The following is a 26478-nucleotide window of genomic DNA, read 5'->3' as shown; positions in this document are numbered from 1 at the left end:
CTTCTTCTTCTTCTTCTTCTTCTTCTTCTTCTTCTTCTTCTTCTTCTTCTTCTTCCATTCTGTTCTACTTAATTCTATTCTAATTTGCAGTTTTAAACAGTAGTTGACAAAAAAAATATCAAATCAGTGCCCATTTAGCTGCTGTTATCATACAGATGACTGTTCAATCTAATAAATAAATAAAAATAAATACAGTAAATACTACAACTGTTTCATTCTCTACTATCACTATTCTGCTCTTCTCCCCGCCCCACGCACTGTCGTCACGCTCCGGGCAGCCAGTGAGGCGGAGGGGGGTGTGTGTGTGTGTGTGTGTGTGTGTGTGTGGGGGGGGGGGGGGGTGTTTCTCAGGCAGCAGCGACGCAGCCTTACAACGAGAGCGGCTCTTGGGCTTTGTGTCGTGGACGTGAATGAGCTCCATCACCTCCTTCAGAAATGTGGACGGATATAAGGACGTTGCTACTTTTTCATTCGTTAGTCCTGATGCTTCATTTTTCGGAAGGTCAGTATATATTGTTTCTCCCCCCTGTGTGTGTGAGACGTTTATGAAATACAATATAAACCGTGTGTGTGTGTGTGTGTGTGTGTGTGTGTGTGTGTGTGTGTGTGTGTGTGTGTGTGTGTGTGTGTGTGTGTGTGTGTGTGTGAGGTGAGAGATTGGGAGCGCTGCCGGTACTCTGCACGCGTGTGCGTTTGATACTAAAAAGAAAAGACAAAAAAAAAAGACTTTATGTTAAAACATAATGACATGTTTCATTTGAATGTTGGGTAGTTTGGCCTCTGGATGAATTGCTGGGGGTGGGGGTGGGGGGGGGGGGGGGGTCTGTCATGTGTTTTCCCGGCTGTGAGCGTCCATACTGCATCAGAGAGGTAGTGGCTGTAGTAGCCCAGACTGAATCTTTGTCTTTATGTTGTGGAGAATTATGTCCGGCAGACACGGGGCCTCTTCTGCCACGGTTTCCTCCTCTCCTCCTCCTCTTCCTCCTCCTCCTCCTCCTCCCATGGCAGCTTTTAATTATCACGGTAAAGTAGATGAAAAACTGAAAAGAAAACACGGAGCATGACGCTCCCAGCGCCTCAGCCAATTGACCTGAATGAATGCTGAATATCAATTAGGCATTCATTTGCAAATTACAGTTGAACCTACAAGCGGTTACTACTCCACCATATCCGTGTGTTGTTGATCCATCTGGATTCTGTTTCTCCCCTCATGTTTTTTTTTTTTTTTTTTTTTTTTTCATTCTACCAGCAACGGATGAGTGTGAGGATGGACAGTTTCAGTGCAACAACAAAAGGTGTATACCGACCATCTGGAGGTGCGACGACGATGACGACTGCTCAGACAACAGTGATGAAGAAAACTGTCGTAAGTGTTAAAAACAGTGGAGGAAATGAGCTCTGTTTACTGAGGAAAGACCTGCGACGAGTGGGCTGTTGTGCAAATATCACCATAAATGGGAATGACTTGTGGCAATAATATGAAAATTGAACAAAATAAAAAAAACAACCTAATTAGGTCACTGCGTCCCCCCCCCCCCCTTCCTAATGCCAACCACCCTGAGCAATTAACTGTGTGAAAATGTGTACTAAAACCCTAAAGCATCCTATTGTTTTCTTTAGATCTTAGAGACTAGTGAGTATTTTATATCCATGGAAAAACGCTCCAAAAGTAAAAAAAAAACAAAAAAAAACAAAGAAAAAATACTATTTCATTATATCATTCATTTCATCAAGAGACAATTTCTGGAACTGCTCCCATCAGCTACCCATTAATGCTGGCCTTAATGGTCTGTTCATGAGCGGAATGTGTATTGAAGCAAAAGCTCATAATGTTAAATGTTATGAACCTGAAATTGCACCAATATCTCCCATGGTACTCTGCCCTTTTATAATTTTGTATTATTTTTTATGGTGGATTTGCCATCCTTTTAGCATTTTCTCATCATTCAGGACAGTGTCTTTTATTTTTAGGGAGCTATGAAAGCTTTCAGAGTTAACAAAGAGGCACAACAAAATCATGTTTTAGTGAGGAATAAGCAAGCATGTGGGTGTACCTCAGGTCCAGTGTGTGTGCAGCTGATTTTATATAAATATATATTTCTATATATATAGCTCAACAAGCATGTTTTTTTCAAATGAAGGTTGATTGAGTGGAGCCATTTTCCAATCTTGAAATAAAACGCTGTCCGGCTGAGCGACAGATTGCGTGGTGCATCGGTTTAATGCACAAAGCTCTGACAGGTATCTTGGATGTGTTTTTCTGCGCAGAAATAACAGAATGCCAGTTTCTTTTCTGACTGCGAGCCTGTGGCCTATATTTTGGAAGAATGCTTGCTCTGAAACCAGTGAACTTGTGCCAAAGCTGAATCCAAGCTTGCCATGCAGCAATGTTTTTTTTTTGTGTCTGGGTTAATTGTGGCTCGGGAGGAATTCCTGCACCTCCCCACACATGAATGCAAACATACTCTGTATTTCTCCTCATACCTCTCTCTGTCGTTTTTTGTTTTGTTGTTTCTGTCTATTTCTCCCACAAACCCCCATGCACATAGACCTGTTGTATACCAACACCTCATGGTTCCTTTATGTGTTATTCTGGAGGTGTTGCCATTGTTACCCTGTTTATGAGGCCAGCAGGATGAGTCCTTGAGCATGCCAAAGAAAGCCGGTCATTTGGAGCATCTTTGCTTCTACAACATTCATACGTTGCTGCCACACACACACACACACACACACACACACACACACACACACACACACACACACACACACACACACACACACACACACACACACACACACACACACACAGACATAGACCCCTGATGTTTGGAGAAAATCATTACCCTGTCAGGCTTTATTTCCTCAGTTTTTCCTTTATGAATGAAATAGGAAATTGTAAGGGAGGTTTTATTACCCCCTGTGCGTTTTCCACCAGGCAAAGCCTCTGACACATTTAGGGTTTGAGGAAAAACACTCCTCCTGAAAGCCTTTTAAGCCGAGACTACTGTCAACCCACCATTTGATGATTATGACAGTCCAGCATTACTTGCCATTATGTTAGAGAGTGGCCTTCATACCGTGTCGTCATTTCTTTTCCTCATTTGTTCTGTATCCGCGTGGGCAGGCGGATGAGGCTGAGTGAGATTTGTCTCTGCGCTGGCATCCTTGTAGTGCTGGACCACTGATTGGCTAAGCTCAGTAGTTGTTCAACTTTTACCCTGTTTGATTTGGAGAAGCGGATCTCTGGCACACTGTGCAGCTCTTGCAATATTTAATCAATGTGTTACGATTGAAGTCATTCTCAAGGGTTAGCTTCTGTAAACTCTTTCTATTTCTATATTTGAGGAGGCTTAAAGACAGAGGGACAGACATTGCAGTGTGCACTGAAGTGTAAACTTGCACAACATATGCCGCACAGGGGGGGGATTGCGGTGAGGATTTAGCTTGTACACACAGCAAATCCTGTTCAGGAATTACACAGTTTGTTTCTTGTTGACTATTAAGTGTATGCATTTGTTTAAATGTTTCTAAATGGTTGAATGGACGTCTTATGTTTTATTCTACTTGTATTCATAATATATTATTTTACAACACAATGGCAAGCCCAAGAGTTTAGTGACTGAATGTGTGCAACAGACCATGGTTATGAAATATGCAGGAGGAAACCTTTGCCGCAGCTCCTTATTTGTCATGCCAGTGTCACCTTATATCCAACCTGCCTGCTGCCTGTAGTTGAACCTCAAAGAACAGGTGTAAATATCCTAAAACGCTGCTATTGCTCATACCCTTCAAGCATCATTATTCTCCTCCACCCCTGTTCCTGTTAAACCCCATCCCCCACCAGTCCACCCCCAGACTGCATCCCATCACCATCCCCCATCTCCCAAACTCTATTCCCATCTGACCAGTCACTTGCTGCATACACCCATACATTCATACATGCATAATTGCACTCATAAGTATGCGTGGACACAAGTATGGACAAGACGCGTATGAGCATTAATGCATAAATAAACACAAATTAATGCAAAACAATGAACTCTGAACCTTTCAGAAGAATTGGAAAAAGTGAATATACATAATCCACAATAGAAACTGTACATTTTATTTACTGGTTGCATTACATTTCTATGGAGGATGAGATGCAAAGCCACCCTACCTCTAGCCTCATCTGGAGTTGACAGCAGTGAAGGCAACAAAAGAATTGTGCCTTGAATTCTCAAAGTCAGATTTGTGCCAACTCTGACATGGAGCCGCTGTTAAATCCTCACCCTGATTATAGCAGCATATCAGCACACCAACTTCCATCTATCTGTTACCTTCAAAGTCCAGCACATCCGCCTTGACTTTCTCCTCATCCTTGAACGTGATAACGATCCATTTCATCCCTCTTCATGAATTTAACATCAATACCTACAGGGAGGCATTTTCACATCGCCATTCAGAGCTCAAAGTATTCTTTTATTTTCCTCGGTGATGCAGAGTCAGCAACAAACTGTTTGCCTCCTCCTTTTGTGTTCTTTTCCCTAATAAATCTGCACAACTCCTTCGGAGGAAAACTCGCTTTTGGAATTGCTGGTGCTCCTCCACACCTCCTTTAGTCATTGTTAATTTCTTTATTCCAAAGCCTTTCAATGGATGCAGCCTCCTCTGCTGCAGTTGTTGTCACCAAAGTCCTGCCAACACACCAAGTTTTGGAAATGCAAAAAGTATACCTCCAAGCTTGCTTAATGTTTTATTCAACAGTGTTTAAACCTCAGCTGCTTTTTGCTCAGCTTTTATCTGACACCAGTTGAGGACAGAGTAGAACCACATGTGGGAATTCATTGTGCAGGTTTTTTTTTGGTTTGTTATTTGGATGTTCTCTACTGTGTTGCACAGTCTGTAAATTGATCACATTATCTAAGATTAGTTCTGGCTTCCAAGCATATTGTATCTTTTTGTTAGAGCTTCTTGTTTGTTTCTTGGTGGAGTTTATGCCATATCTACTGAAAGACACCATGGCCCTCCTAAATGCTTTTCATCTCTTAAAAACAGTGACAATTGCTCACTGGCTTTAACTTTTCTTCAAAAACGCTACAGGTGTTGCTTTGGATACAATGACAGAACATTGAGAAAAACATTATTAAATGGTAACTGAAAGAAGAGGGCCTCACATTATGCGGTTTGCTTTTGTATTGCTTATCCTATGCATTTCATTTTTCTTTTTAATCTCCTGCTTTATTCAAAAAGGATTTGCTGTCAGAAATCTCTTCTAGACCTCCTAATGCTCACCGACATTCATGTCTTGTGTTACCTGCATCTAAGTTTATCTCTTCAAATGCTCCTATTTTGACGCAATTTCGTCCCAACACCATCTACAATATAGCTACCATCTATGTATCTGACTTCCCCACCTCTCTGCAACCGAATCCAACAAAAATCATGAATGAAATTTGCTGCAGCATTGTGACTCTGGATTTGTGTTTGTTGCCACAGGGAACAGTCAGCTCTACTCTTTTGAGAACTTATGTGTCTGTTTTGATTGTTTATAAGTAAGCTGTGTACTGGCCACTTCGCAGACAGGCATCTATTTAATCAATGCAGAATAATAATACAGTAACCTGTGATGTTCTGCTGTGTGTTATTGATGTTTTGTGGAAAAGAGAGAGAGACGCACCATCCTGTTTTGTTTTTGACTTATCAGTGTTGAAAACATGTTTTGGTTTTTTATTTTCCCCCACAGTTGTTGCCCCTGCTTGTCTCTATTTGACAGCGTAGAAGTGAGGCGTTGTTGATGATGGGGAAAAACAAAGACAGTTGGATAAAAAACGAGTGAAGTTGAAGTGATAGAAAGTGGGCAAAGAAATGATTCTGCCCTGCAGGGTGAGACGGGGCGGTTGTTTGTGTTCCTATCAAATTCTCTCCATAATCTCCACGGCTGTTGACAACTGCACACAGCGTGGAAAGGATTATGCCTTTATCTCGCCATGCAGTGAGGCAGGTTTTCCATTGAGTCTGTGGTCAATTTATGTTTTGTTAACACCCTCACTTGCAGTTCAAATAATCATGATGGAGCCTAAATTAGTGTAACAATTTTTAATCTTCCAGATAAAGAAAACATTTTAAGACAATAGTTTCATTTTATGAATTGAGTAAGAGTAATTGCCCTCTAGTCTATTATCTGAACCTTTTTTATATATTTTTTCATTTAAGCAAGACGCTCTAAAAGTCTGTCTATAGTAAGCATATCGAGGAGTCTTTAAAGTCAAACTGCAATTTTTCTCTTAATAAATATAAAGTATAATGATACTGCAGAGATACATGGATAGATATTATAGATTTCTTAGCCTAAATTATTTAATTTTTTTTAGTTCAATTAAGCAAGATGCCGAGCACACATACGTAACAAAGCAATACATTAAGATATTTCTGACATCTTCATTAAGCAGTAAATATCATTTGTAATGGTGTACTTGTCCAATAGTTAATTAACGTTAATCAGGTTTTAAATCATCTCCCAGTCTGACCGCTAGGCAGTGACGAGACATTTTCTCCCTGGAAGCACTTAGCGCTTTTGTTGCATTTGCTGGCTTCATGTGTCTAAAACTCTCAGAAGCCATTGCTCTGATACAGATGTCCAGTCCCCATCCAAATGTGTGTGTTTGTCACTAAGTTTGTGTTTGTTTGCTTGGTCGCTCTACTGGCCTACTGCCCTGTGAGTGCGTGTCTCAAAACCAGCATGCCCAAAGTGATCATTAAGAAGGCTGCAATTGAGCTATTATCTCAGATTAGTGCAAAGATGCTGAGAGAGAGGATGAGCGAGAGAGAGAAAGAGAGAGAGGGGTGGGGGGGGGGGGGGGATTAATGTGGGGGATATAAAACATCACTCAGCCGCAACCTCTTGCCCTCTATCATTTATATATTTATCACCCATTCCACTTGGTTTTTATGCTCAACACCTAAAAGACAGATTTCATTTACATATTTTTAAACATTAGAAATCTCAGTTCATTGTGAAGGAAAAGACGCAGATATTTCTCAGGGGACACTCTTAGCAGTGTGAGTCTCCTCTTGAAAAATGCTGTTTCAGTTCATTTGATTCCTTGAAATCTGTGCAGCACTAGTTTTTAAACTGAATAATCGTATGTGGGGTTCAACACTGGATTCTTGACTTAAATGTTTTTTGTTTTTAAGTCAATTGACTTCATTGTGCCTTTATTTGAATCATGTTGTTTTAAAAGTTGTCATGAACCAAAGAGGTTTCAAATGCAAGATTTTGTGTCACATGCCTCACCACTGAGTGAATCGATCATATTTACCTTTTATGTTCTATTTTTTGTATATTTAGAGCTTCCCTGTCAGTTAACGCTGCACAATGTGTTCTCTCAACAGCACCATGGTGCTTAAAACACGTTAATGTCAAGTAAAAAAGAGAGGATGCCATGCAGATAATTCATTCAAATATTCATAACAACACCTGACAGTTGTTGTGAAACTGTAAGAAATGTTGTTGTTTTTTTTCTTTAATGAGTTGAGCTTCAAAATCCTGCCACTCAAAAGCTCACACATAAAGTGATGCTGCTGCACATGGCTATAGTTTTTTTTCGGTAGTTGCAGTGAAACGAACCCAGGTTAGGTGAAAATCGATAACACACATGCTGGAGGTTTTAGAGTAGCTGCCTGCTCTGTGAACCCGGGCCCTGGGGCCTCGGGAATCCAGGCACACACTGCCTTTCATCCTAAATCACTGTCAGAAAAACACAGACCCACAAGGGAGGATGTTGGCACACATCGCAAGAACTGTGGCCCTTTTGCAATGTGTGATTCATTTTTGTGAAAAATGTCACTTCATGTGACTCAACAGGCATGCTTGTGAATCTTTGCTGATAGTTCCGGGGATGTTGGGATTGGCTGAGTGTGGCTGCGAGTTACACTTTATTTAGATTTATCTCTTTCTGGATGAGTACACACACTCATCACAGACCTAGAGAGGACATTATGCCACTCTGAAGCCAAGCCAGGGTAACAGAGAGCGTCAGCATAGCTCGTGGCAGTGAATTGGAAAGATGAGCAAAAAGCTGTGACACAGCAACCAAAGCCCTCAGCCCTTTTATTGACGATTCAGTGTAGCTGGATGAATAACAGCTGTCACATCCACTCACAGATGCAGCAACACTCTCTTGCTCAGCTACACAGTTACTCATTACATCGCCACCATCACAATGTTAAAGGTTTGCATGCAGGCCGTCACTGCCTTGAAATCATTCCACCTGCCTACATGTCTCCTGCATCGACGCAGCCCCCAGACTCATTGTGCCTGGCTGGAAATGAACTGAGACTAATGCATTCCTCCCACAGGGCCAGACAAAGGGACTTAATAATGGTCATCTACTGTAGATGAAGTCACAATTGGGGATGGGAGATTGAATAATTATATATTCAATGGACACTTAAGTGCTGCAATTATTGGTTGAATTCATTATCAATTAATCTGCTGATCATTTTCTTAAGTACTGATTAATCATTTAGTCTTCAAAAGTGAGAATTTTAAAGTCTGAGAAGCATTGAATCCAGACGGCCACAATCAAATTATGTTTCGACAAAACCATCCTTCCAATTAGTGGACGAGCGCTTTACATGGGAGGATCAAATGTGTCAAATGTCTAGACTATAGACCCCTTTGCTTCACACTCTGCTCAGTGTCAATTCGTACAAAAAAATTGGCACTTTATGATGGAATATAAATTAAATGGTGGAATATAACAGAATTTAATGGCTCTGTGAAGAGCGCAGAGCTTTTCTGCAGAGCAGCTTTTTTTCACAGTCCTCTGCAGGCCTGTTTTACATCAGAGTGTAATGATTTCAGCAGACACTTTTACTCTTCTTAAAGTTTGAATTTCAAAACAGCAGCAACCATTTTATTTTTTTCAGTTTTCTTTGAAATGTTCAGTCGTATACTACTGCACATGCTGTATGATATGGGTTGCGTATGAACCAAAGGGAATGATTATTACCAGTCTGTTGTAAAGGTTTGAAAATCTGTTTCCGTTTTTTCTAATGAGTTGGATACTAATGTGCGAAACCCAAATTGACGAATGTTCTTCGGGCCTTGATTATGGATTTGGAATTACTTTTTTCATCATTTTGACCTTTTAATCTCATCATTTTGACCTTTAATCAAAATGTAATGTGGAGCTAATAGATTTCTGCTGTCCCTTCAAGGAAAAAGCAGATGTCATAACAGGAAAGGTCAGCCGTGCCCTTTTTCATTTAGAAAGCTAATATTTAAAACATAGGCTGAATAAGAATTTAATGTTATTCCAAAATTCTTTTGACTGTGTGTCAAAGTTGAAGCCCAGTACTTCGGTAGAAGTCTGCTTGAAAGTAGGAAATACAATGCTGCTAGAAAGGCAGAGAAGTGGGAAATGCTAGCTGGCAGATGGTTTCTCTGAGTTGTGCCTGACCTAATGTGCTTTGGGGAGGCATATTGTGATCAAAGCTCAGCAACTAAGCTCTGCCTGGAGAAAGATATGTTTTAAATGCATAGCCATCGGCCACTCGCATGCACACACAAATATTTGTGCACACAGGCACGCACAGTCACTCACACACACAGGCTTCACATTCAAATATACTCACGGAAAAGCTTGATGTGCACAGACGCTCATACTCAGAGTGTGGGAAGTGTTATTGGTTTGTGCGCACCTATCATGCACAAAAGTGATGTAATCTCCTGTGACACGGATCCCCAGCGAAAGAAGAACAACAGCAATGGAGGGTGGAGAAAAATAAGAGCAGAGGATGAGGAGGCAGTGTAGAGGCGAGCCAAGGAGGGTGTTGTTGTGGATTGGGGGGGGGTTGGAGCAGGGATGAAGAGTGCTGCAGTGTCATTGATTTAAGAGTGGTTGCAGTGTTATTGTTGTGATGCAGATCAGATAAAAGGTAGCAAATGAGACAACATCACCTGTGGTCTCTCCTTCAGGAAGCTCAAAGTTGAGGATGTGTTTTCTGTCTCATCACAAAAAGAAAGAGTACGTCTAAAGAAACACAGGGAGTTTAGCTACCACAGCAAACAAAGTAAACAATACAGAAAGACAAATGAAACTCTTAATACATAGTACAAAATGTAAACCAATGGTGCCCATTTGGTTTAGATGAAGACAGGCAGATCATCTTTATGGGAGGCCCCAGCTCGCTACAGAACATCTGCTCATCTATCAGACACCTGGCAAATGTGCAGCGTTCCTGCTCTACTTACGATGCTGTTTGAAGTACATTTTCTGTATTTAACTTTCAGTCAAAACGGAAGCATATCAGTTTGTCCTTTATAAACTGTATACACAATATCTTTCTGTTAACGCTGTTGGAAAAAAAAAACTATCTTAAAAAGGCATTTTTTGATTCATTATATTTCATTATATGCAGGAGTTGCATCCACCTGTTCCACCTCCTCCAATATCAAGACTGCTGAACCTAGTCTACAATCTAATTCACTGTGGCCTTTCACTTGTATTGACCCACAAAGATATGTTACTTGTTTACATCCACACAGCAGAAACCTCCTGCATACAGCACCGTACCACAGCCTACTATGAATCTCAACAACACACGGGTTATTACAAGGTAGAAATAGTAGCAGAAATGCCCCAGAAAAAGCCTCATTAAATTGCCTCATGCAATAGGCAAGCTTCCATTACAACTGAAAGCTGCAATCTATTGCACCCTGTGCGTTCTAAAAAAAAGAAAAGTCATGATCTGAACATTAATGTTCTAGTTTGCATTCATTTTATACCAAGGGCTTGTAAAAATGGCCTTGTAAACGCAGAAATTGTGCTAACAAACTCAACTGGTAATGTTATCCTTCTCTTATCTCCATTTCCTTAACTGTAATAGTCACGGTCTCCAAAGAGAATTGCTTGATCAGTCTACCCAGTATTGCGTTAAATCGATTTTGTGTTGTGACATTTTGGTCTCAAGGAATTCAGACCAATGCTGCTGTAAAATCCCTCAGCTCCTTAAGGCTCTAGTAAGATTTTATGAAAACGGTTAACCACTTCACTTCTCTCCGATTAGTTTAAGTGAGGTCAACCGAAATGCTACATCTCTGATGTGTAACAATCGTACCGTGCTTTTAATGGAGCCATCTGAGCCGTTCGTATATGAGAGAAACCACAAAGAGCACAGTTGCCGAGACACCTTCAGCATTGTCACAATGACACTCACTTGGAGATGCAATGTGTTTGTTCATACTGCTACTGTATGCAGCACATGCAGATGTATTAAGTCTTGCATTGCAAAAAGGAAGAGAGATTGATCTGTTGTTTTGACATTACTGTGTGGTGGATGGATTTGACTATGATACTTTACATGAAGTATTTACAACTTCAAGTCATTATCCTTGCGTCTGACCCTCAGTGCTTCGAGGTGCATTCACAGTCCAATGATAAAGTATTCATCTAAGGCATTACTCGGAACGGTTTATGTGATGTGCCCATCCTTTACAGTAGCTGCATTGTGCTACTTTGCTAACATTCAGCAGCTCTGGTGGTGAGAAGGAAGCCTTTAGTCATGGTCTGAGTAATCTGCTTCTGTGGTGGGTGGCTGCTGGACTCTTTGATTGGACAGCGGGCATTTGGTAGACCCACACAAGAGGATATCGGCCCTCACAGAGTCCATCAATAGCTGTCTGCAACTTTGCTCCTCCTGTCTGACTCTAGTGTGCTGTCTGTGTTTGTGGGAGACGAAGAAAAACAAACCGAACAGACAAAGCATGAAGTCTGGAACGGAGAGAAACAGAAGGTCTACACGCACATGTGCAGAAGTAGGTGAATGTGGGTGTGTTGTGTTTTGCATGTAACTGTCGGGTTGTGTTCAAAGGCAAGCAGCAGTTGGGACTAAAATCTTAATTACGCTGCCTTCTTGCTATTGGGGCAGATTTTCTAGAACAAGAAGTTTGACCTCCGGCAGTATTACAGTTATGCAAATTTCAGTCTGCAGTGGGAAATGTAAAATCCAGCTCTCAGTGCCTCGTCACAGCAATTTGAATTCTGTAGTCTTCGGGCCAGTTAGGGTCTTTCTGAAAAGTGAGTCTTCAGCTAGAGCATTGTGTTTGGTATTATTGGAGTCAGGTCCTTGCAAGAAAACGAGAGAGAAGGAAGGAGAGAAGAAAGAGATGTGTCTCATTCTCCTTGCAGGGTAAAAAGCGCTAATCTCCCACTTCCCATTACAGTCCTTTGGTTGGTAGACGGACACTATAATCCAGTGTGGCACACATTGCCATACACAGGAGAGACTGTGCTGCATGATTCCCTAATACAGTTGGATGCCTGTGACTTAAAGTGGCAAGAAGCTTTTTTAGCATTTGTTCTGAAATCCAGACCTATTGTAAACTCAAGATGTGTAATGAAATACTCCTTGTAAGTAATACCAGTAGACATCAACCTTTCTGAAGGCTTTAATTAGTATTTTATTTTTTGTGTTGTGTTCAGAAACAGGAATGTAATGGCATACTTTGGTTTGCCCCCAAGCACGTTCATGGATTCATTTATATGTCTAAGATCAGGAGTCTGAATGCAGAGAAATCTCCAAATTCAAACCCAGTACTTTTCCATTGATTTGTCTTCTCCCGTTCACTTAATTTGAACCTTATCGTACCTGACCCCAAACAGATAATCTCCTTGACACCTATCCTTAATTTAATCTATGACCTAACCTCAATCAGGGTTGACCCTACTCCAGTCTAGGGTGACAGTAATGCAACTAAAGGTTATTGCTAACGGATAAATAACACCAGAAAGGGTTTGCAATTTAGTTAAACTCTGTTTAGCTAATAAGCCATGAATCCAGAAATGAACACAAACACATATACAACTTGTATTGATAGACTTTCAGTGAGACTTTAGTTTTGTTCATCTTCATTGGCTTCCACTCCCTCACAAGTACAGGTTATTCAGAGGCTGCAATGATCAGTGATCTGATAAACTTAAACAGCCAGTTACACTTTCTGTATGAAGTTGAAATTACTTTAGGGCCTTCATTCCTTTTGCTATGTGTGACAGAAGAAGGATGGTTCACTTATGTCACTTTAGCTGCCCCTGTCACACTGGACAACCTCTGTTAGTGACCATTTCCGCAGATACCTTACTGACCTAGTAACACTCGGGAGGAGTAAGGTTGTATATGGATCTGGCAGAGTTTGATATATTTACACCTTTTTAACATCTGGGAAGAATGTGTCTCAGTTGCACCTTGGCTTTTTAGCGACATGGCTCTATGGATGGCAATGCTGGCTAATTGGTTGCTAATGCAACAACTGGGATGGGATTTTTTAAAAAAATTTAAATGGCAAATAATGCTAAACTCAGCTGGTGAACATGATAAACAGACCCATGACTGTGTGAACATGAGCATTATCATTGTGAGCATGTTAGCATACTGACGTTAATATTTCACTCAAGAAACCAATGTACTTAACCTCACAGAGCTGCTAGCATGGCTATAGACTCTGTCTGGTTTAATATTTGTTACCTATCAGCTTTGAACAAGACCCTCAAAGTGGTTCATTTTAAATCTGGTAACATTTTCCCATCACAAGTTCATCTTAAAATGATAAACCCACTGGCTCCTTCATTGTTGCAGACTTTATGGATTGTGTCAGTCAGGTCTCAATGGGAAGTGAAGGCATTTGGTCCTGCAATGGTAATTACTTTTGACAGATGGATTATAATTGTTAAGAACAGCGTCTCCTGTGTGCAGCTAGATAGAAAGTGGGAGGAGATTGTCCAAGTGAATGGGGAAGTCACTTTGGGATTCTCCTCATTAATTTCCATTCATCTGATCGCCTATAGCGCAGACTCATTTCTGAGTCACGCTTCTTCTCAAATTGATGTAAAAGAAGGTTAAAGGCCTTTTATGTGTAAGCACACTTCAGATGGTATTTGTTTACCCAAGAGAGAGGAAAAGAAGACGTCAAGATGATTTATAGTCCATCTTTAAAGTTAAAGCACTTAATTCATCAGTGAACTTACATAGTGTTGTACTGTAAAGTTTAAACTCACAGCACTGATGTCTTCCCCTGAGATCTTCTATAAAGCTTTGAACTCTGCTTTTAATCTGTGAACTGGCAGAATTTAGAGTTAGTTGTACCTTTGTAGTGAAAGCTTTTATTCCAGATTTCTTTTGTAACTTCAAAACTAATCAAATGTTCAGATGGTGATAACCTGCATGTTACAGATGTGGCCCTCAGACTTTGTGGAAAGTTTAACACTCCCTATATCTACCCAAATTATTTCTTCTTTCTTCCGAATTAGAGCTGCTTAGTGGCTAATATTTAAAAGACAGTGCTTTTGCTTAACAGCTGTAGCGGTTTGAACATGAGACAAGGCAATGCTGGGATGTGTGTGTGTGATGTCAAGCTTCCCTGAATCAGGTAATAAAGGTTGAAAACTGGGAGTCTGATCAATACTTCTCTGGGTAGACCGCTGTGACTTCTGATGAGAAATACAAGACCACAAGACTCAATACCACACAGCACAAATCAAAGCAGAAGGGTCAACCTCTGCAGACTGTGGTGTTTTAGGCCAAGCAGAAAGGAGCATCTGGCTGCTGTGTTGATTTGGAGTAGTTTCTACTGGAGCGTGCAAGAGAGGCTCTGGAGGGAAGAGCAGCAGTGAAGGTGTCAGCTGTTTGGCTGAGAGACCTGTTCTTACTACACCACTTTATTACCAAAAACTATGGGGCAGGTGACAGAATGCACCACCCAGCTTGTTTCCTTTTATTTGGATGTTGTGAAGTTACCAGCTACATCACTTTATTACATCTATTTGACAATGTGTCATTATCTGCAAAGTTAGCTTCAGTAATGCTTTTAATTCCTTTTGCAAAAGCTTGTGATTCTGTCAGAGAATCAGCCGTTATGAAAAAGAAGCTTTCAGCATTTTATCTCAAGAGGCCCATCCAGCTGTCTAGCAGGATTCATTTTTAGGAATGTTTCCTGTTATTCTGTTCATTTTCTGATACTAGTAGGATTTTAGTGGTGCATGCACCGGCTCCAACTGTGAAAAGTGCACATTATCTGACCTTTGCTGTGAATTTAGAATTTAGAAGCAGAAGCTGGTTCCTGCAAACCCCCGCTGTTTAAAAACTTGCCAGGTTCTGCCACTGCCTGCCTGATTAGATTCCTCTGCCAAAATTATATTTCTTTCAATTAATTGCTCAGTAATTGCTTAGTTCTTCATCAGTGCTGCTCATATTTTTTACACGCAACTGTTCTTGCAAATAACAGAAACATTGCCCATGTTCAGGAAAGGAATACAAGTCTGGTGTGATTCTCAGCTGAAACAAAAATGACTGTCTCCACCTGAAACATTCAGTTGATATAATGTGTATCCCTGTAGCTCCTTCTTCCTACCTGCTGCTCTGCTGCAGACTGGTTGTGCTGTTTACTCCCTCCACCATCACCCCCCCTCCTCCTGTGAGGTTTCTGTCTATCTGTCTCTGTTGGCGTTTCTCTTAAAGCTATGTTTTCCAAATCGCGTGTCTGCTTTGCTCTGTTCTGACACCCCTGGGATTTGATTGTGCTCCCTGCTGAACCATTACCAGGCTGCTGGAATTCATGAAGGGGACGCCCCAAGAGAGCAGAACCTGTACCGCCAAATATAACGGTATAACCACTTGTACAACAATTGTTTTAACTCCATAATGAGATGTAAAATTCCTAGCTGAATCTAGGTTAGACTTTCCAACAGAAGTGATAATTACAAAGAATTGGGTGACATTACAGCTAGGTTGCATCACTTATGCTGCTTAAGAAACACCACCTGTCAGCTGTAAAGGACGTAGGGTAGAATTTGTTCTGTATATCACATGAGTAATCTTCTTCTGTGTGTTCTCGTCTCTATTCTTTCATACTGATCTTATATATTCATAGATACACTATAAATGGGTCCTATGGGCACTTTTTCTATGTTCACAGCCTTGTTCTTTGCTGATGAACCTGATGCCTCCTTGTTGATATGGATACCATTTTACAAGATGACAGAAATGGAAATATCCAAGTTATAGGAGATAAATGCATGTCACATGGCATTTCTCTTTGGTGGCTGTATGGTAAAAATGATAAGCAGTAAAGTTCTGCAAGTAATGCAAGCTAATGTAGGTCAGTTCATTATCTGACTGTACTAATCTCATTCAGCAACCTATCATGAGTCACAGCGACCTACAAGATGTCCAAAGCGTTCCTACATCAACATGTCATTGAGCTTAACAGGGTTTGATTTCCTCCTCCTCTGTGTTTAATACAGTGAATAACTGGTCTCATCTGATCTATGTATTTTACTCCCTTTACTGTCCCCAATGGAAGGATCATGCGATTGGTCGCGTATTTGTGCGTCCACCCGTTAGTCCGTCAGTGACTCGGCCACTAACAGTGAAAACTACTATATTGAGCAATAATTACGTGTGTAAAGTGTAAATACATTGAGTGGCTATTGCTTTGAATAACGGCAACCATAGATAAAATGGGGTTTCATTTCATGAGAAGCTTGAAGATTAGAGCTAAACTATATAACATCTTGCATGTAAAGAAAACCCAGCTTCACAGTATTCTGTTTATCATTGTGACACCGTCTCCAAAAAATTTGATGGGGGTAGTCTGGTAGAAGTTCATGTCTGCTGTTTAACTTGATTCAACAAACCCCATGCATTTTTCCTTTTCCCCCTTAACCAAACTTTATTTAAACGGTGAATTTCAGATTGTTTGAATTTTTAGAGTTGCCTGCAGCTTTGGCCGGCCCTGTAGTTTTTATGATGGAACAATGTGTCCCAGTGAAGATGCCATGCTGTAGGATGAAAATGTTGACATATGGCTGTGCATCAAAAATATTTTGGTCTTTAAACCAGCAAACACGGGAAAAAAAAAAAAAAAAAAAAAGAGTAGCAGAAGGTCAGACACATGGAGCAGGCATCATGTGGTGAAGGGCGGGGATATGTGTGTGTATCTGCTGATAGTCAGAGCAGTGGCAAGCTTTATTCGTAAACACTGATGTATGCGTTATCTCTGACAAAAGATGCACAGAGCGCTTAAATAAATCAAACAAATACTGTGTGTATGTGTGTGTGTTTGTGTCCACCTCCATGCATGCTCCATATGGGCACGCAGAGTGAAAGGAAGCGGACCGTCACATGAGCGTGAATAAAAGAACTGCATTGAAGCTTAAACAGTTTAATAAATCGAGACTTGTTCTGAATGTCAATGTGGCTCAGCTGTGTCCTGTTCCCCTCTCACAGAAGCTGGTGTACAACCACCTGTACTGCTTTCTGATATTGCCCCGCCATACTGGAGGCATTAAGGTTTTTGGGGTTTAGCCAAGCTGAAGCAAACCGTCTCCGGTATAAATCAATCTCAGGCTGCCTTGATGAGAACTAAGGAGCCTCCTTCTTGGTCAGGGGTTGTTTGTGTCAGTGTGACCTCACAGGGGGAGAGAAAATATGTCTTTTTAGTGGGCTGAGATCTATAATTAGCACACTATCTGTCTTTGGCCAGTACACAAGGTCAGAAGAAATGCTGGGAGGTGAACAGCACCACGTAGACTGAACATTTTGTGATGCACATCTGATAGCGGGCTTTGTGGCTCACTTAAACACAGCCTGATGTTCATCTTTATCATTATTGATTTAAGCCTTCAGTACTTTTATTGCATATTCCAGAGACAGTGTTGCGGATTTAATGAAACTGTTATGAAACAAAGTAATGAAAGATGGTGGAGTAAGGATATGAGGTGGTTTATAAAAGTCACTTTTCAGTTCAGTGTCATTCTAAATACTAAATTCGTGCATCTAGGGGCAGTTTGCAATACAAATACAACATACGATATAATAATCATCATCCGGCCAATGATACTCAAGTTGAGTCAATTTGATTTATATAGCCTTAAATCCCCTTAAATGTGGATAAGGAAAAACAAGAATTTTCTATGTTATAACGGAAATTAAATTTGCAGCACAAATTGGATTTACCTTGGGAGGGTATGCAATCTGATTCCATATCTGCCTAATTTTATCTTTAACATTTGATTTGCTCAATTTGTCAAAACAAGGTAAAATGATACTGCAAGAGAGAGGGAGATTTAATCTGTATATGCCAGTACTCTGTGGCTCTGTGTTTCTAGATCAATACTCTATCAACCAAGGCTGAGTTAGAGCTCGGTCCCATCTGGCTTCTTGTCTTCTTGTTGGTTCCGGAGGCTCACTGCTCTCCACACAGGCCTGACGGACAGGAGACAATACTTAGTGACTTCCAGATAAGGGGATGGAATCAATAGGAGAAATGACTGACTCACTCTAAGGACACCTTTAATTCACCTAGATATATATATAGCTTCAACTGTAGTAATACAACAGAGATACATTAAATATAAATTAGAAAAGTTCTGCCTGTGCATCTGGCACGTCTGGCAAACCTCAACACTCAAATTAGCCTCATTAGATTCTGTAATGATTCGCAAAAGCAATTTCAAGAACAGCTTGTCCCAAGTCTTGTTGATGCCATGCTGTATTTTGTATGCTACCATGGTATCGTATTAATTTGGGAAGGTTTAATCATTTGCATGCTGGTTTAAGCCAACAGGATACATTATGTTTCCTGCTTCGACAACACTCCCTGCTTCACTCTGAGCTAATGAGGCCATTTGTCTTCTAATGCCCAGGAGAATGTGCTTATCACTGCATTACCTATTAAGCTTCTCGTGGCCTCCAAATGGAAAGAGCTGTCATTAATATCCTTCATGGGGAAAAAAAGTTTCTTCAAGGGGTTAGGGAGTGCGTGTGTGTGTGTGTGTGTGTGTGTGTGTGTGTGTGTGTGCACGTGTGTGTGTGTGTGAATGTCTGATGACTGAAGGCTGTCTGCTGCTCTGCTCTTGAACATCACTGAATGATTGAGTGAGCTCAGTTAAGGACGCATTAAAAAGAACACCCTGGAGCCTTATTCCCACATAAACATATTCACACATAACGTTTCATAAGTCCAATGGAATTTTTGAAGCTTCCTTGTTGGTAATTTTCTTTTGGGGGCACCTGGAATATCCTTAAAATATTATTTGTCAAACTGTTAATAAAATGTCCATCTTCTGATGAAGGTTTGATGGGCCTCAGCTAAGAGGCATTATTGTCAATGATATCAGCCTTGTTGATGTGTGTCCAAAGCTTGTATAGTCTATTTGAATGCCTTACGAAAATGAAATCCTAATTCATCAGTTCAAAATATTAACACATTATCTAGTTCTTTGATACATTGAAAAATACAGGGGAGAATGAACCTACACTCCTAAGGTGAATTTTGTTAAGAAACATTCAAAACCAAGATCAAAATTTCTGGGCTGCTAATGGCGGGTTGAAGCTAACAATTACAGAGTTGAAAAAACTTACCATACAATCTGTAAACCAATTTACTTTTGGATTCATTTCGGATTAATTCAACAACTTTGGCGTTGTGTTTTGTTAACAAATTCAACGATGAAGCCTTTTATGCGTTGACTCAAATTTGATTTCTCAGAACCAAAGCTGAAATAATGAAAGCTGATGGCCATAACATAAACCTATGTGACTACTAGTGAAATAATGAGAGAGTACCTCATCCCTGTGTTAAGTAACATTTAGGATATCACTGAAAGAAAATGTTTTTGATGCAAAATGGGGGAAATACTGAAAAACCAACTGACCTACAGACCAACATTGCCGTAGAGCCACAGCGCTAGTTTGGTTAAAAATGTTAAAATCTGGGTATCAGCTTCTCAAGGCAGGATCATGCTGTTTTCATTGCAGTTCTTACACCCTGACACCCCTTTAGCGGCTGAGGAAAATCATACATAAGTCATGTCAGTGACAATACTTACATTTCCATATCTGATTATCATGTAAAGCTCAACATCAACCCACTGTAACTTCAAACCCATATTGTATATAGGTCTACCATTCACTTCCTCATGATCTGCGTTTAAGAAAGATGAAAAGGATTAGAAGCAGTGAGATGTTGACAACATTGGCCCCAGAGGAGAAAGCTCCAGGTGGGGTTGTTGGAGCGTGGAGCTCCTTCCCACTGTACCTCCTTCAGAAGACATAACATGGCTGGGTGAACTCCCCTGTGCAGGGCCCTCATTCTCTCTGTGTCACATCCCATTTGTAATGCTCACGATGGGTGATTCACACAACACAGATCCCTCTTGTTTTGTTTCTCCTCAGATTTTTCTCAGATGCATCAGAGTTATGTCTCTGTAGTGTGTAAAACACTACCACTTACTGTGTGTGTGTGAGTGTGCAGTGTACATCATAGATATTAACGTTGAGTAAGCGCTATCCCTGCCATCTACAGTAATATTGCCCGTTTTTATTCAGTATCACACTTTCCATTAAGATTTCATAAAGCATTATTACTGTGTGTGTCACTCTCCATCTCTGCTGCTATTACTCACCTGCTATTTCTCCGCTTTCTATCTAAAAAGAGGAAAGAAGCGGGCTTTCCTCTCGTTCTCCTGTCACTTTCCCCTTCGGACCCCCCACAAGCCGAACATTTTAAAACCTCTCCTAATTAAAACAGAAAGTCAATCCAAGCAGATGGCATGAGCTGGCCTAGGTAATTATTGCCAAGTGAACCATGGCCCCTGTAGACCTCAACTGAAATGAGTAGAAAGCTCAGTTGGATTGGCGAGAAGAAGCTCAGACTCTCGGAGAGAAACTGCACAGCGTGTGCACATCTGACCTGCAGAGGCCGAGAACCGGGTGAATGGGAGATTTTCAAGGTCTTTGTCATGCCATCAAATGCAGTCTTCATCACATACTGCATTGCATTACATTCTCAATTTTGCCCTCATCTCTCTATTTGTTCGTCTCATGGGAGTCAGATTAATTAATTAATTGAATAAGAATTTTAATATGTTGTATCTTCCAGGATTTTTAGAATCGTATGAATTTAATTATTCAGTTTCCTTTTAAACTCGGTATTATGCCTCAGGTTCTGTCGTGTTTGTGTGTCTCTTTCTCTCTCTCTCACAGTGCCACACCTACTTACATGAGTGATAAATAGGTTTTGAAAATATGCATCCCTTATGCGAAAACATGTGTTCTTGTGTGTGTTGCAGGAAACATAATGTGAGCACACCACTAATGAGTTTATACACTTGAGGGAGGTGTTGGTTAAAAGCATGTCACAATCCTCGTTTGCCCCATAATCATCTGTCTTCACCTTTTAACAAAGACCTACATTCCTGCTCTCTAATGAGGAAACAAGTGGCACTTAAGCTGCACTCCAGAAAACCCATGCACTTTATGTGATCTAAGAAAAACAACAAAATTGTGTTTATTTTTTTGTGGTGACAAATTTTGCCTTAGGCGAGGGGTTAGAAAAGGGAGGGACCTGAAGGAACAAAGGCAGGAGGGATTGTTTTTCTCAGTAGTTTAATGGGGATCAGTTCATAACATTTAGCAGAAAAGTCGAGAAAGAATGTTTATTTACATCTTTAAAATGAAATGAAACAAGGTTTGCTGATTGTGGTTACAGGCTTATAACACATTTAACAGTTAAACAAATGTCCCATCAGAGCGACACTATTAGACATTTCATAATTTCTTTTCATAGCATCAACAAGCCAAGATGAGCCGTTATGGGTTTGATTTTGGCCCTCTGACACAGGAGATAATTAAAAATGGGGCAATTAAACAAGATTTAGAGTTGGAGGCAAGCAGTTTTCTAATGTGAGTGCTTCTCGGTGGCAGTCTTTCCTAAAAGAATTACAATCGCAACATAGATAACGCATAAGTGACCCAGACTGTGAATGTGCGAATTACATTTCTGTAGGATTTTTATGCACGTTGAAAGCCGGAAGGGTGCTTTCACTTTTCACAGGTTTATTACATTCACAGGTTTATTCTTGGATTGACTCACTGAAATGAGCTGTCATAACTAAGATGAGCTATATGTTGATACAAATATCAACATATACGGTATTTGCCTATATAGGTAGAACAGGTAAGACAGTATTGGTGACCAATCACAAAATGAGGCACAAGAGGACATAAATATAGCATTTAGGATTTTTGTGAGAGAAGTAGTACTGATGAAGCATAAATGCTCAATGGTAACACTGTACAACTAAATGCAGAGTTTGCATGTCAATGTCACAAACGTTACGACAATTTGCTCCCCTATCATTACTCCTTACAATTTTTCCACCATGACAACAGTTTCCAAGGAATGACCTGCAGGTTGTAACTAGCTTGTATGGTGCCACCTGTTTCTTTAAATTGAAGTATAACTCCTCCACTATGTTCAAACTAACTGACACTTTGATGCTCTTTGATTTCAACGTCAAGAAAGAGCCGTAGCCGGAGCCGGAGTTGGAGAAGTGAGAGCAAAGTTATGTTGGAGTCAGCACAGCTAAGACCCCTGAAAAATCACCACCTGCTCTTTTTCCTTACAGCCCCTCAGCTGAGCTTAAGCTCCCTGCACATCTCTAAACGCTATATCTAATTTGCAGCATCAGCTCCAAGATGGGGCCAGTTTAGGAACAGTTGTGACTTTGTAACAGCACCAGACGAGAGAGCTCAGCTTAGGGCCTTTTTAGCTATCAGTGATTTATTAGACCGTACAGCAGGTCCTCTTGGAGGAACAAGCTGAGGAAATTGAATGACTCTGACCTCTGTCTGATTCTTGCTCACTGGCCGAGCTTGCAGCCTTGTTGCTTCAGGTGGAGAGTGTTTTTTGAGTGTGTTGCTCTTTGAACACAGTGGGTTAGCACGATTTGAGTAGCTACCGGGATAAACTCTGGGCCGTGACATGAAAGTTTTGATCACTCTCAGTTTTCGTCTGACTGCTTAAAAAGGCTTTTTCCTGGCAATTTTTTTTATTCTCAATTCTCCGCACGCTTGACATGTTTATCAGCGTGGCCTTGCTGGCTTGTAGCTTTCCGTGGTAAACAGGTTTGGGAGGTAAAAGGTTTAAAAGGCTCTCAGAGCTTGCGGTGTTCAGCAATAGGCATCCATTTTACTGCTCTGTGATGGAAAACCTGAAGGAGAGATTACAGTTTTAGAGACGAGCAGATGAAGGGGAGGGGAGGGGGAGACAGCAGAATGAATAAGAGTCAAGAAAGAAGGGAAAGTGGAGATAATTAATGAGAGGGCTGACGAGGAGAAGAGTGAGAGACGGTGAGCATGATCTCTGATAAGAGGGATGATTACTGGCATTCAGATAATGTGACCAGTTTCTAGACAGATATTAAGTTCTACTGCAGACTGGCCGTGTCGTATTGTCTTCACACTTTCTACTCTGACAGTTATTCTCTGTCTGTGTTTTTATTCTCTGTCTCTGAGCAGCCAGGAAGACATGTGCCCCCGCAGAGTTCGCCTGCTTAAATGGCCAGTGTGTTCCGGGACGGTGGCGATGCGACGGGGAACCGGAGTGTCCCGATGGCTCTGATGAGGCAGAGGAGACCTGCAGTAAGTGAAACCATTTAGCTGCTCACATCAAGGACATCTTTAAAGGATACTTCCACTCTTTTCCAACTTGGATCTTATTCCGAAGGCGTGACCATGGTTCTTGTTATGAATTATACTTTCCATAATTGGAGTCTGCTGCATATTTAACTCATCAGGTTAAGATGTTACACTAAACTAAAATTGAGTGCACAGATAATGTCAGTTATAATCCCTCTTTGCATGAAAAACTCTGCAGTTATGGTAAGTGGTTTGTACATTAGGTTAAAGTTGCACAGGGATACATTAAGGTAGATGTTTACAGTGGGTGGTTTGGAGAATAATCATACCGCTTCCTTTCACTTTTTCTTTCCGATATGTTTGGTTGAATCCTGTATGACTGTAAGACTGCTTGTGCACCTTCTTTTTTATTGGACCTATTTTGAGTGATGTCCCTACATTACCAGATCTCACAATCAACGTCCTGTTATTAATGATAAAAGTCAAGGAAAAAAAACATCAAAATTAAAAATCAGCTTCTATGAAACTGGAATTTCCCTTTCTCTGAATTGTTGTCTGTGTTGCTTTTAACTCGACTGGAGGACCTAAGAGGCAAAGTGAGATGTACTGTTACAGTAGATAAGATTTTTTTATATCAAGAAAAAAAAAAAAACTGTGGCTGGCTAAATACGGTGGCATTTTGCATGTTGCATCAGGATTCGCCACCACGCCTTCATCTCAGTCGTTTTAGACCAGTTTAATTTGACTCTCCTGGAACCTGTATTCAGGTTGCTGATTTACCTTGTTATCTCGGCTCCAGCTGCCATTCAGCTGCCTCCACTCGCCCACACACTTCAATACTCAATGCAGTCTGATGGAGAGTGCATAGAAAGGGCCTCGATTACCTCTCTGCCAAGCTGTTAGAGCCGAGGATCGCTGGCTGGCTCACTTGGAGCCTGTACCAGTCTAGCGCGCCCACACACAGGCTCTGATGGGGGTTACAGTAGGTGAGTTGACGTCTCCACAACCAAGCAGGGTCTCAAGTGTGGGAGGCTCGAACCAGTTATTAATTGTTTTTCTTTCTTTCTTAAATGCTCATTTCATTTTCTCCCATGGCTGCTTGCTTCTCTCATGGGGTTACAGATATCAGATAGAGCTGAAAGCACTGAATTGATGAATAGTGATGTCTTGGGGAGAAGTATCCACTCACTGGAATATAGCTCCAGAAATGTGTTACCCTGAACAGGGGTATCAACCCTACCAGGTCTTCATCAGGCAAATGTTAGCCTCACGGTTATACATTATGTTCAGTGAAACAACACCACTCTGCCTCTATTTGTTTTTAGTTTAGCGCTGTTCGATGCGAAATGCATGCTGGGATAAGGGAATTGTTTGCCCACACAGGTTCACACAAGTCACCTCCCAGAGCTGATACGTGTAGATGGTAACTGTTTGTAAGGTACACCAGTTGGAATCCAGAGCAGAAGAATGACTTATATACTGAAATTTTGTTCCTACCCATCATTACAATGCTTTTAAAATATTTTTTAATGTTATTGTGGGAGGGAACTAAATTACATCAAGATGCGTGGGAAATGAATTAAGAACAAGCCGAACAAATCTTTCTGAGGATTTTCACTCTTGTTTTGGTCCATTTTATTGGCTGTGGGTGTGTGCGTCTGTTCGATGAATAATGTAGCAGCCGAGTAAAGCTTCTGATGTCACCCCCAGAAATTTTAGTGCGAGGAGGGAGACATAAAGGGACCTCTGAAGGATAACAAGTTTATATTGGAAATCCAATTAAAGTTAAATGAAGGAAGGATTCATCTCTTGGCTGCAGAATAAAGAGATTGAGATCTGGGCTGAGAAGAAAGACATTTATATGGAAATCCCTTATGTATTGACACGATGTTGTGATGTAACACCAACACTAAACATTTTTGTTTGGGTTTTTATTTCTCTATATAAATTACAATAATAATCAGTATAGATTCTTGATTTTGACGCAATTTGTCAGAAATATTGTTTTTAATCCAAGTATCTTGAGGTGTAGAGAGATATATTTGTTATCTTTTTACTATGGGCACAATGGAAACATTAATGTCCTTCAGCTCCTTCCCTCTAAATGTCAAACTATAATACAGGTAGTCCTCAACGCCGTGCAGCCCTCCTCATTATGTGTTCCAGATGAGAAGTGTCAGATTGAGGCTGTATCCTGAAAAGAGGGATTGCTAGTGAGATCCACTTCATCACAGATGTCTTTCAGTTTGAGGGGATCCAACTGTGCAATAATCACACTGTAGAGAGAAGAAACTCAAGGGTGGACATTGTGCAAATACGCATGCAGCTTCTCACGCAACGGCAACCAACCGACTCGTGAATGGCTCTCTTATCCTCTATCTCATTCATCCCATTTCACTGATAAATTACCTGCCTGTAACAACCACTTGGTAAGATAACAAAGATCTAATGAGTATAACTGTGCATCCGTCACGGAAAAGCTCTTAACTTGCTGTATTTTTTTTTTTTTTTTTATTAGACCGAAAAAAGCAAAAAACAACTGTAACATGAACATTTAGCATTTCAAAGTCAGATGAAGAAAAAGCTATTTATTTATTAAAAGCAGATTATGTGTGATGATAAAGTCAGCAACATAAACATACTAAAAATTAGAGATACATAATATTTCAAAAGAGACAGCACCAAGATAATAGGCTGAGAATGTTGTTGGTATGTTGTTGTGCTATTGGATAAAGAGACCACCTGATCAGGAGCAAAGGGAATGATGAGGTAGCGTGCGTGAGAGGACTGAAAGGCCGTATTTGAGAAATAAACTATAGGCCTTAGCATGCAAAAATCATAGTTTTCCTGACTGAACTTACACTAGAGTTTCATTTCCTGTCTTAAATCCACCAGTATCAGCATTTTGGTCAACACCCCAATCCCATGCAACAATTCCCTTTTATAGGCAAAACCTCCCAAGCTTCACATTTATCAATTAAACTTTGCTAGAGTGATGATGTTTTACCATCTTAA

At 40.6% G+C, this 26478-nt stretch overlaps 1 protein-coding gene across 1 annotated transcript in view; it reads left to right on the top strand.

Moving 5' to 3' along the window:
* Positions 1-403: 403 nt before the first annotated feature.
* Positions 404-26478, top strand: part of LOC129111974 (low-density lipoprotein receptor-related protein 8-like) — a 66685-nt gene continuing 40610 nt past the window's right edge. The window contains exons 1-3 of the mRNA XM_054624147.1: positions 404-502; positions 1250-1366; positions 23344-23466. Of these exons, the coding sequence (XP_054480122.1) occupies positions 436-502; positions 1250-1366; positions 23344-23466 (307 nt within the window). The 5' untranslated portion in view covers positions 404-435. The remainder of the gene's footprint in view (positions 503-1249; positions 1367-23343; positions 23467-26478) is intronic.

Source organism: Anoplopoma fimbria, chromosome 3, assembly GCF_027596085.1.
Source record: "Anoplopoma fimbria isolate UVic2021 breed Golden Eagle Sablefish chromosome 3, Afim_UVic_2022, whole genome shotgun sequence".
In the NCBI taxonomy this organism is placed as follows: Eukaryota; Metazoa; Chordata; class Actinopteri; order Perciformes; family Anoplopomatidae; genus Anoplopoma; species Anoplopoma fimbria.
This window is presented reverse-complemented; position numbering and strand designations above follow the sequence as displayed.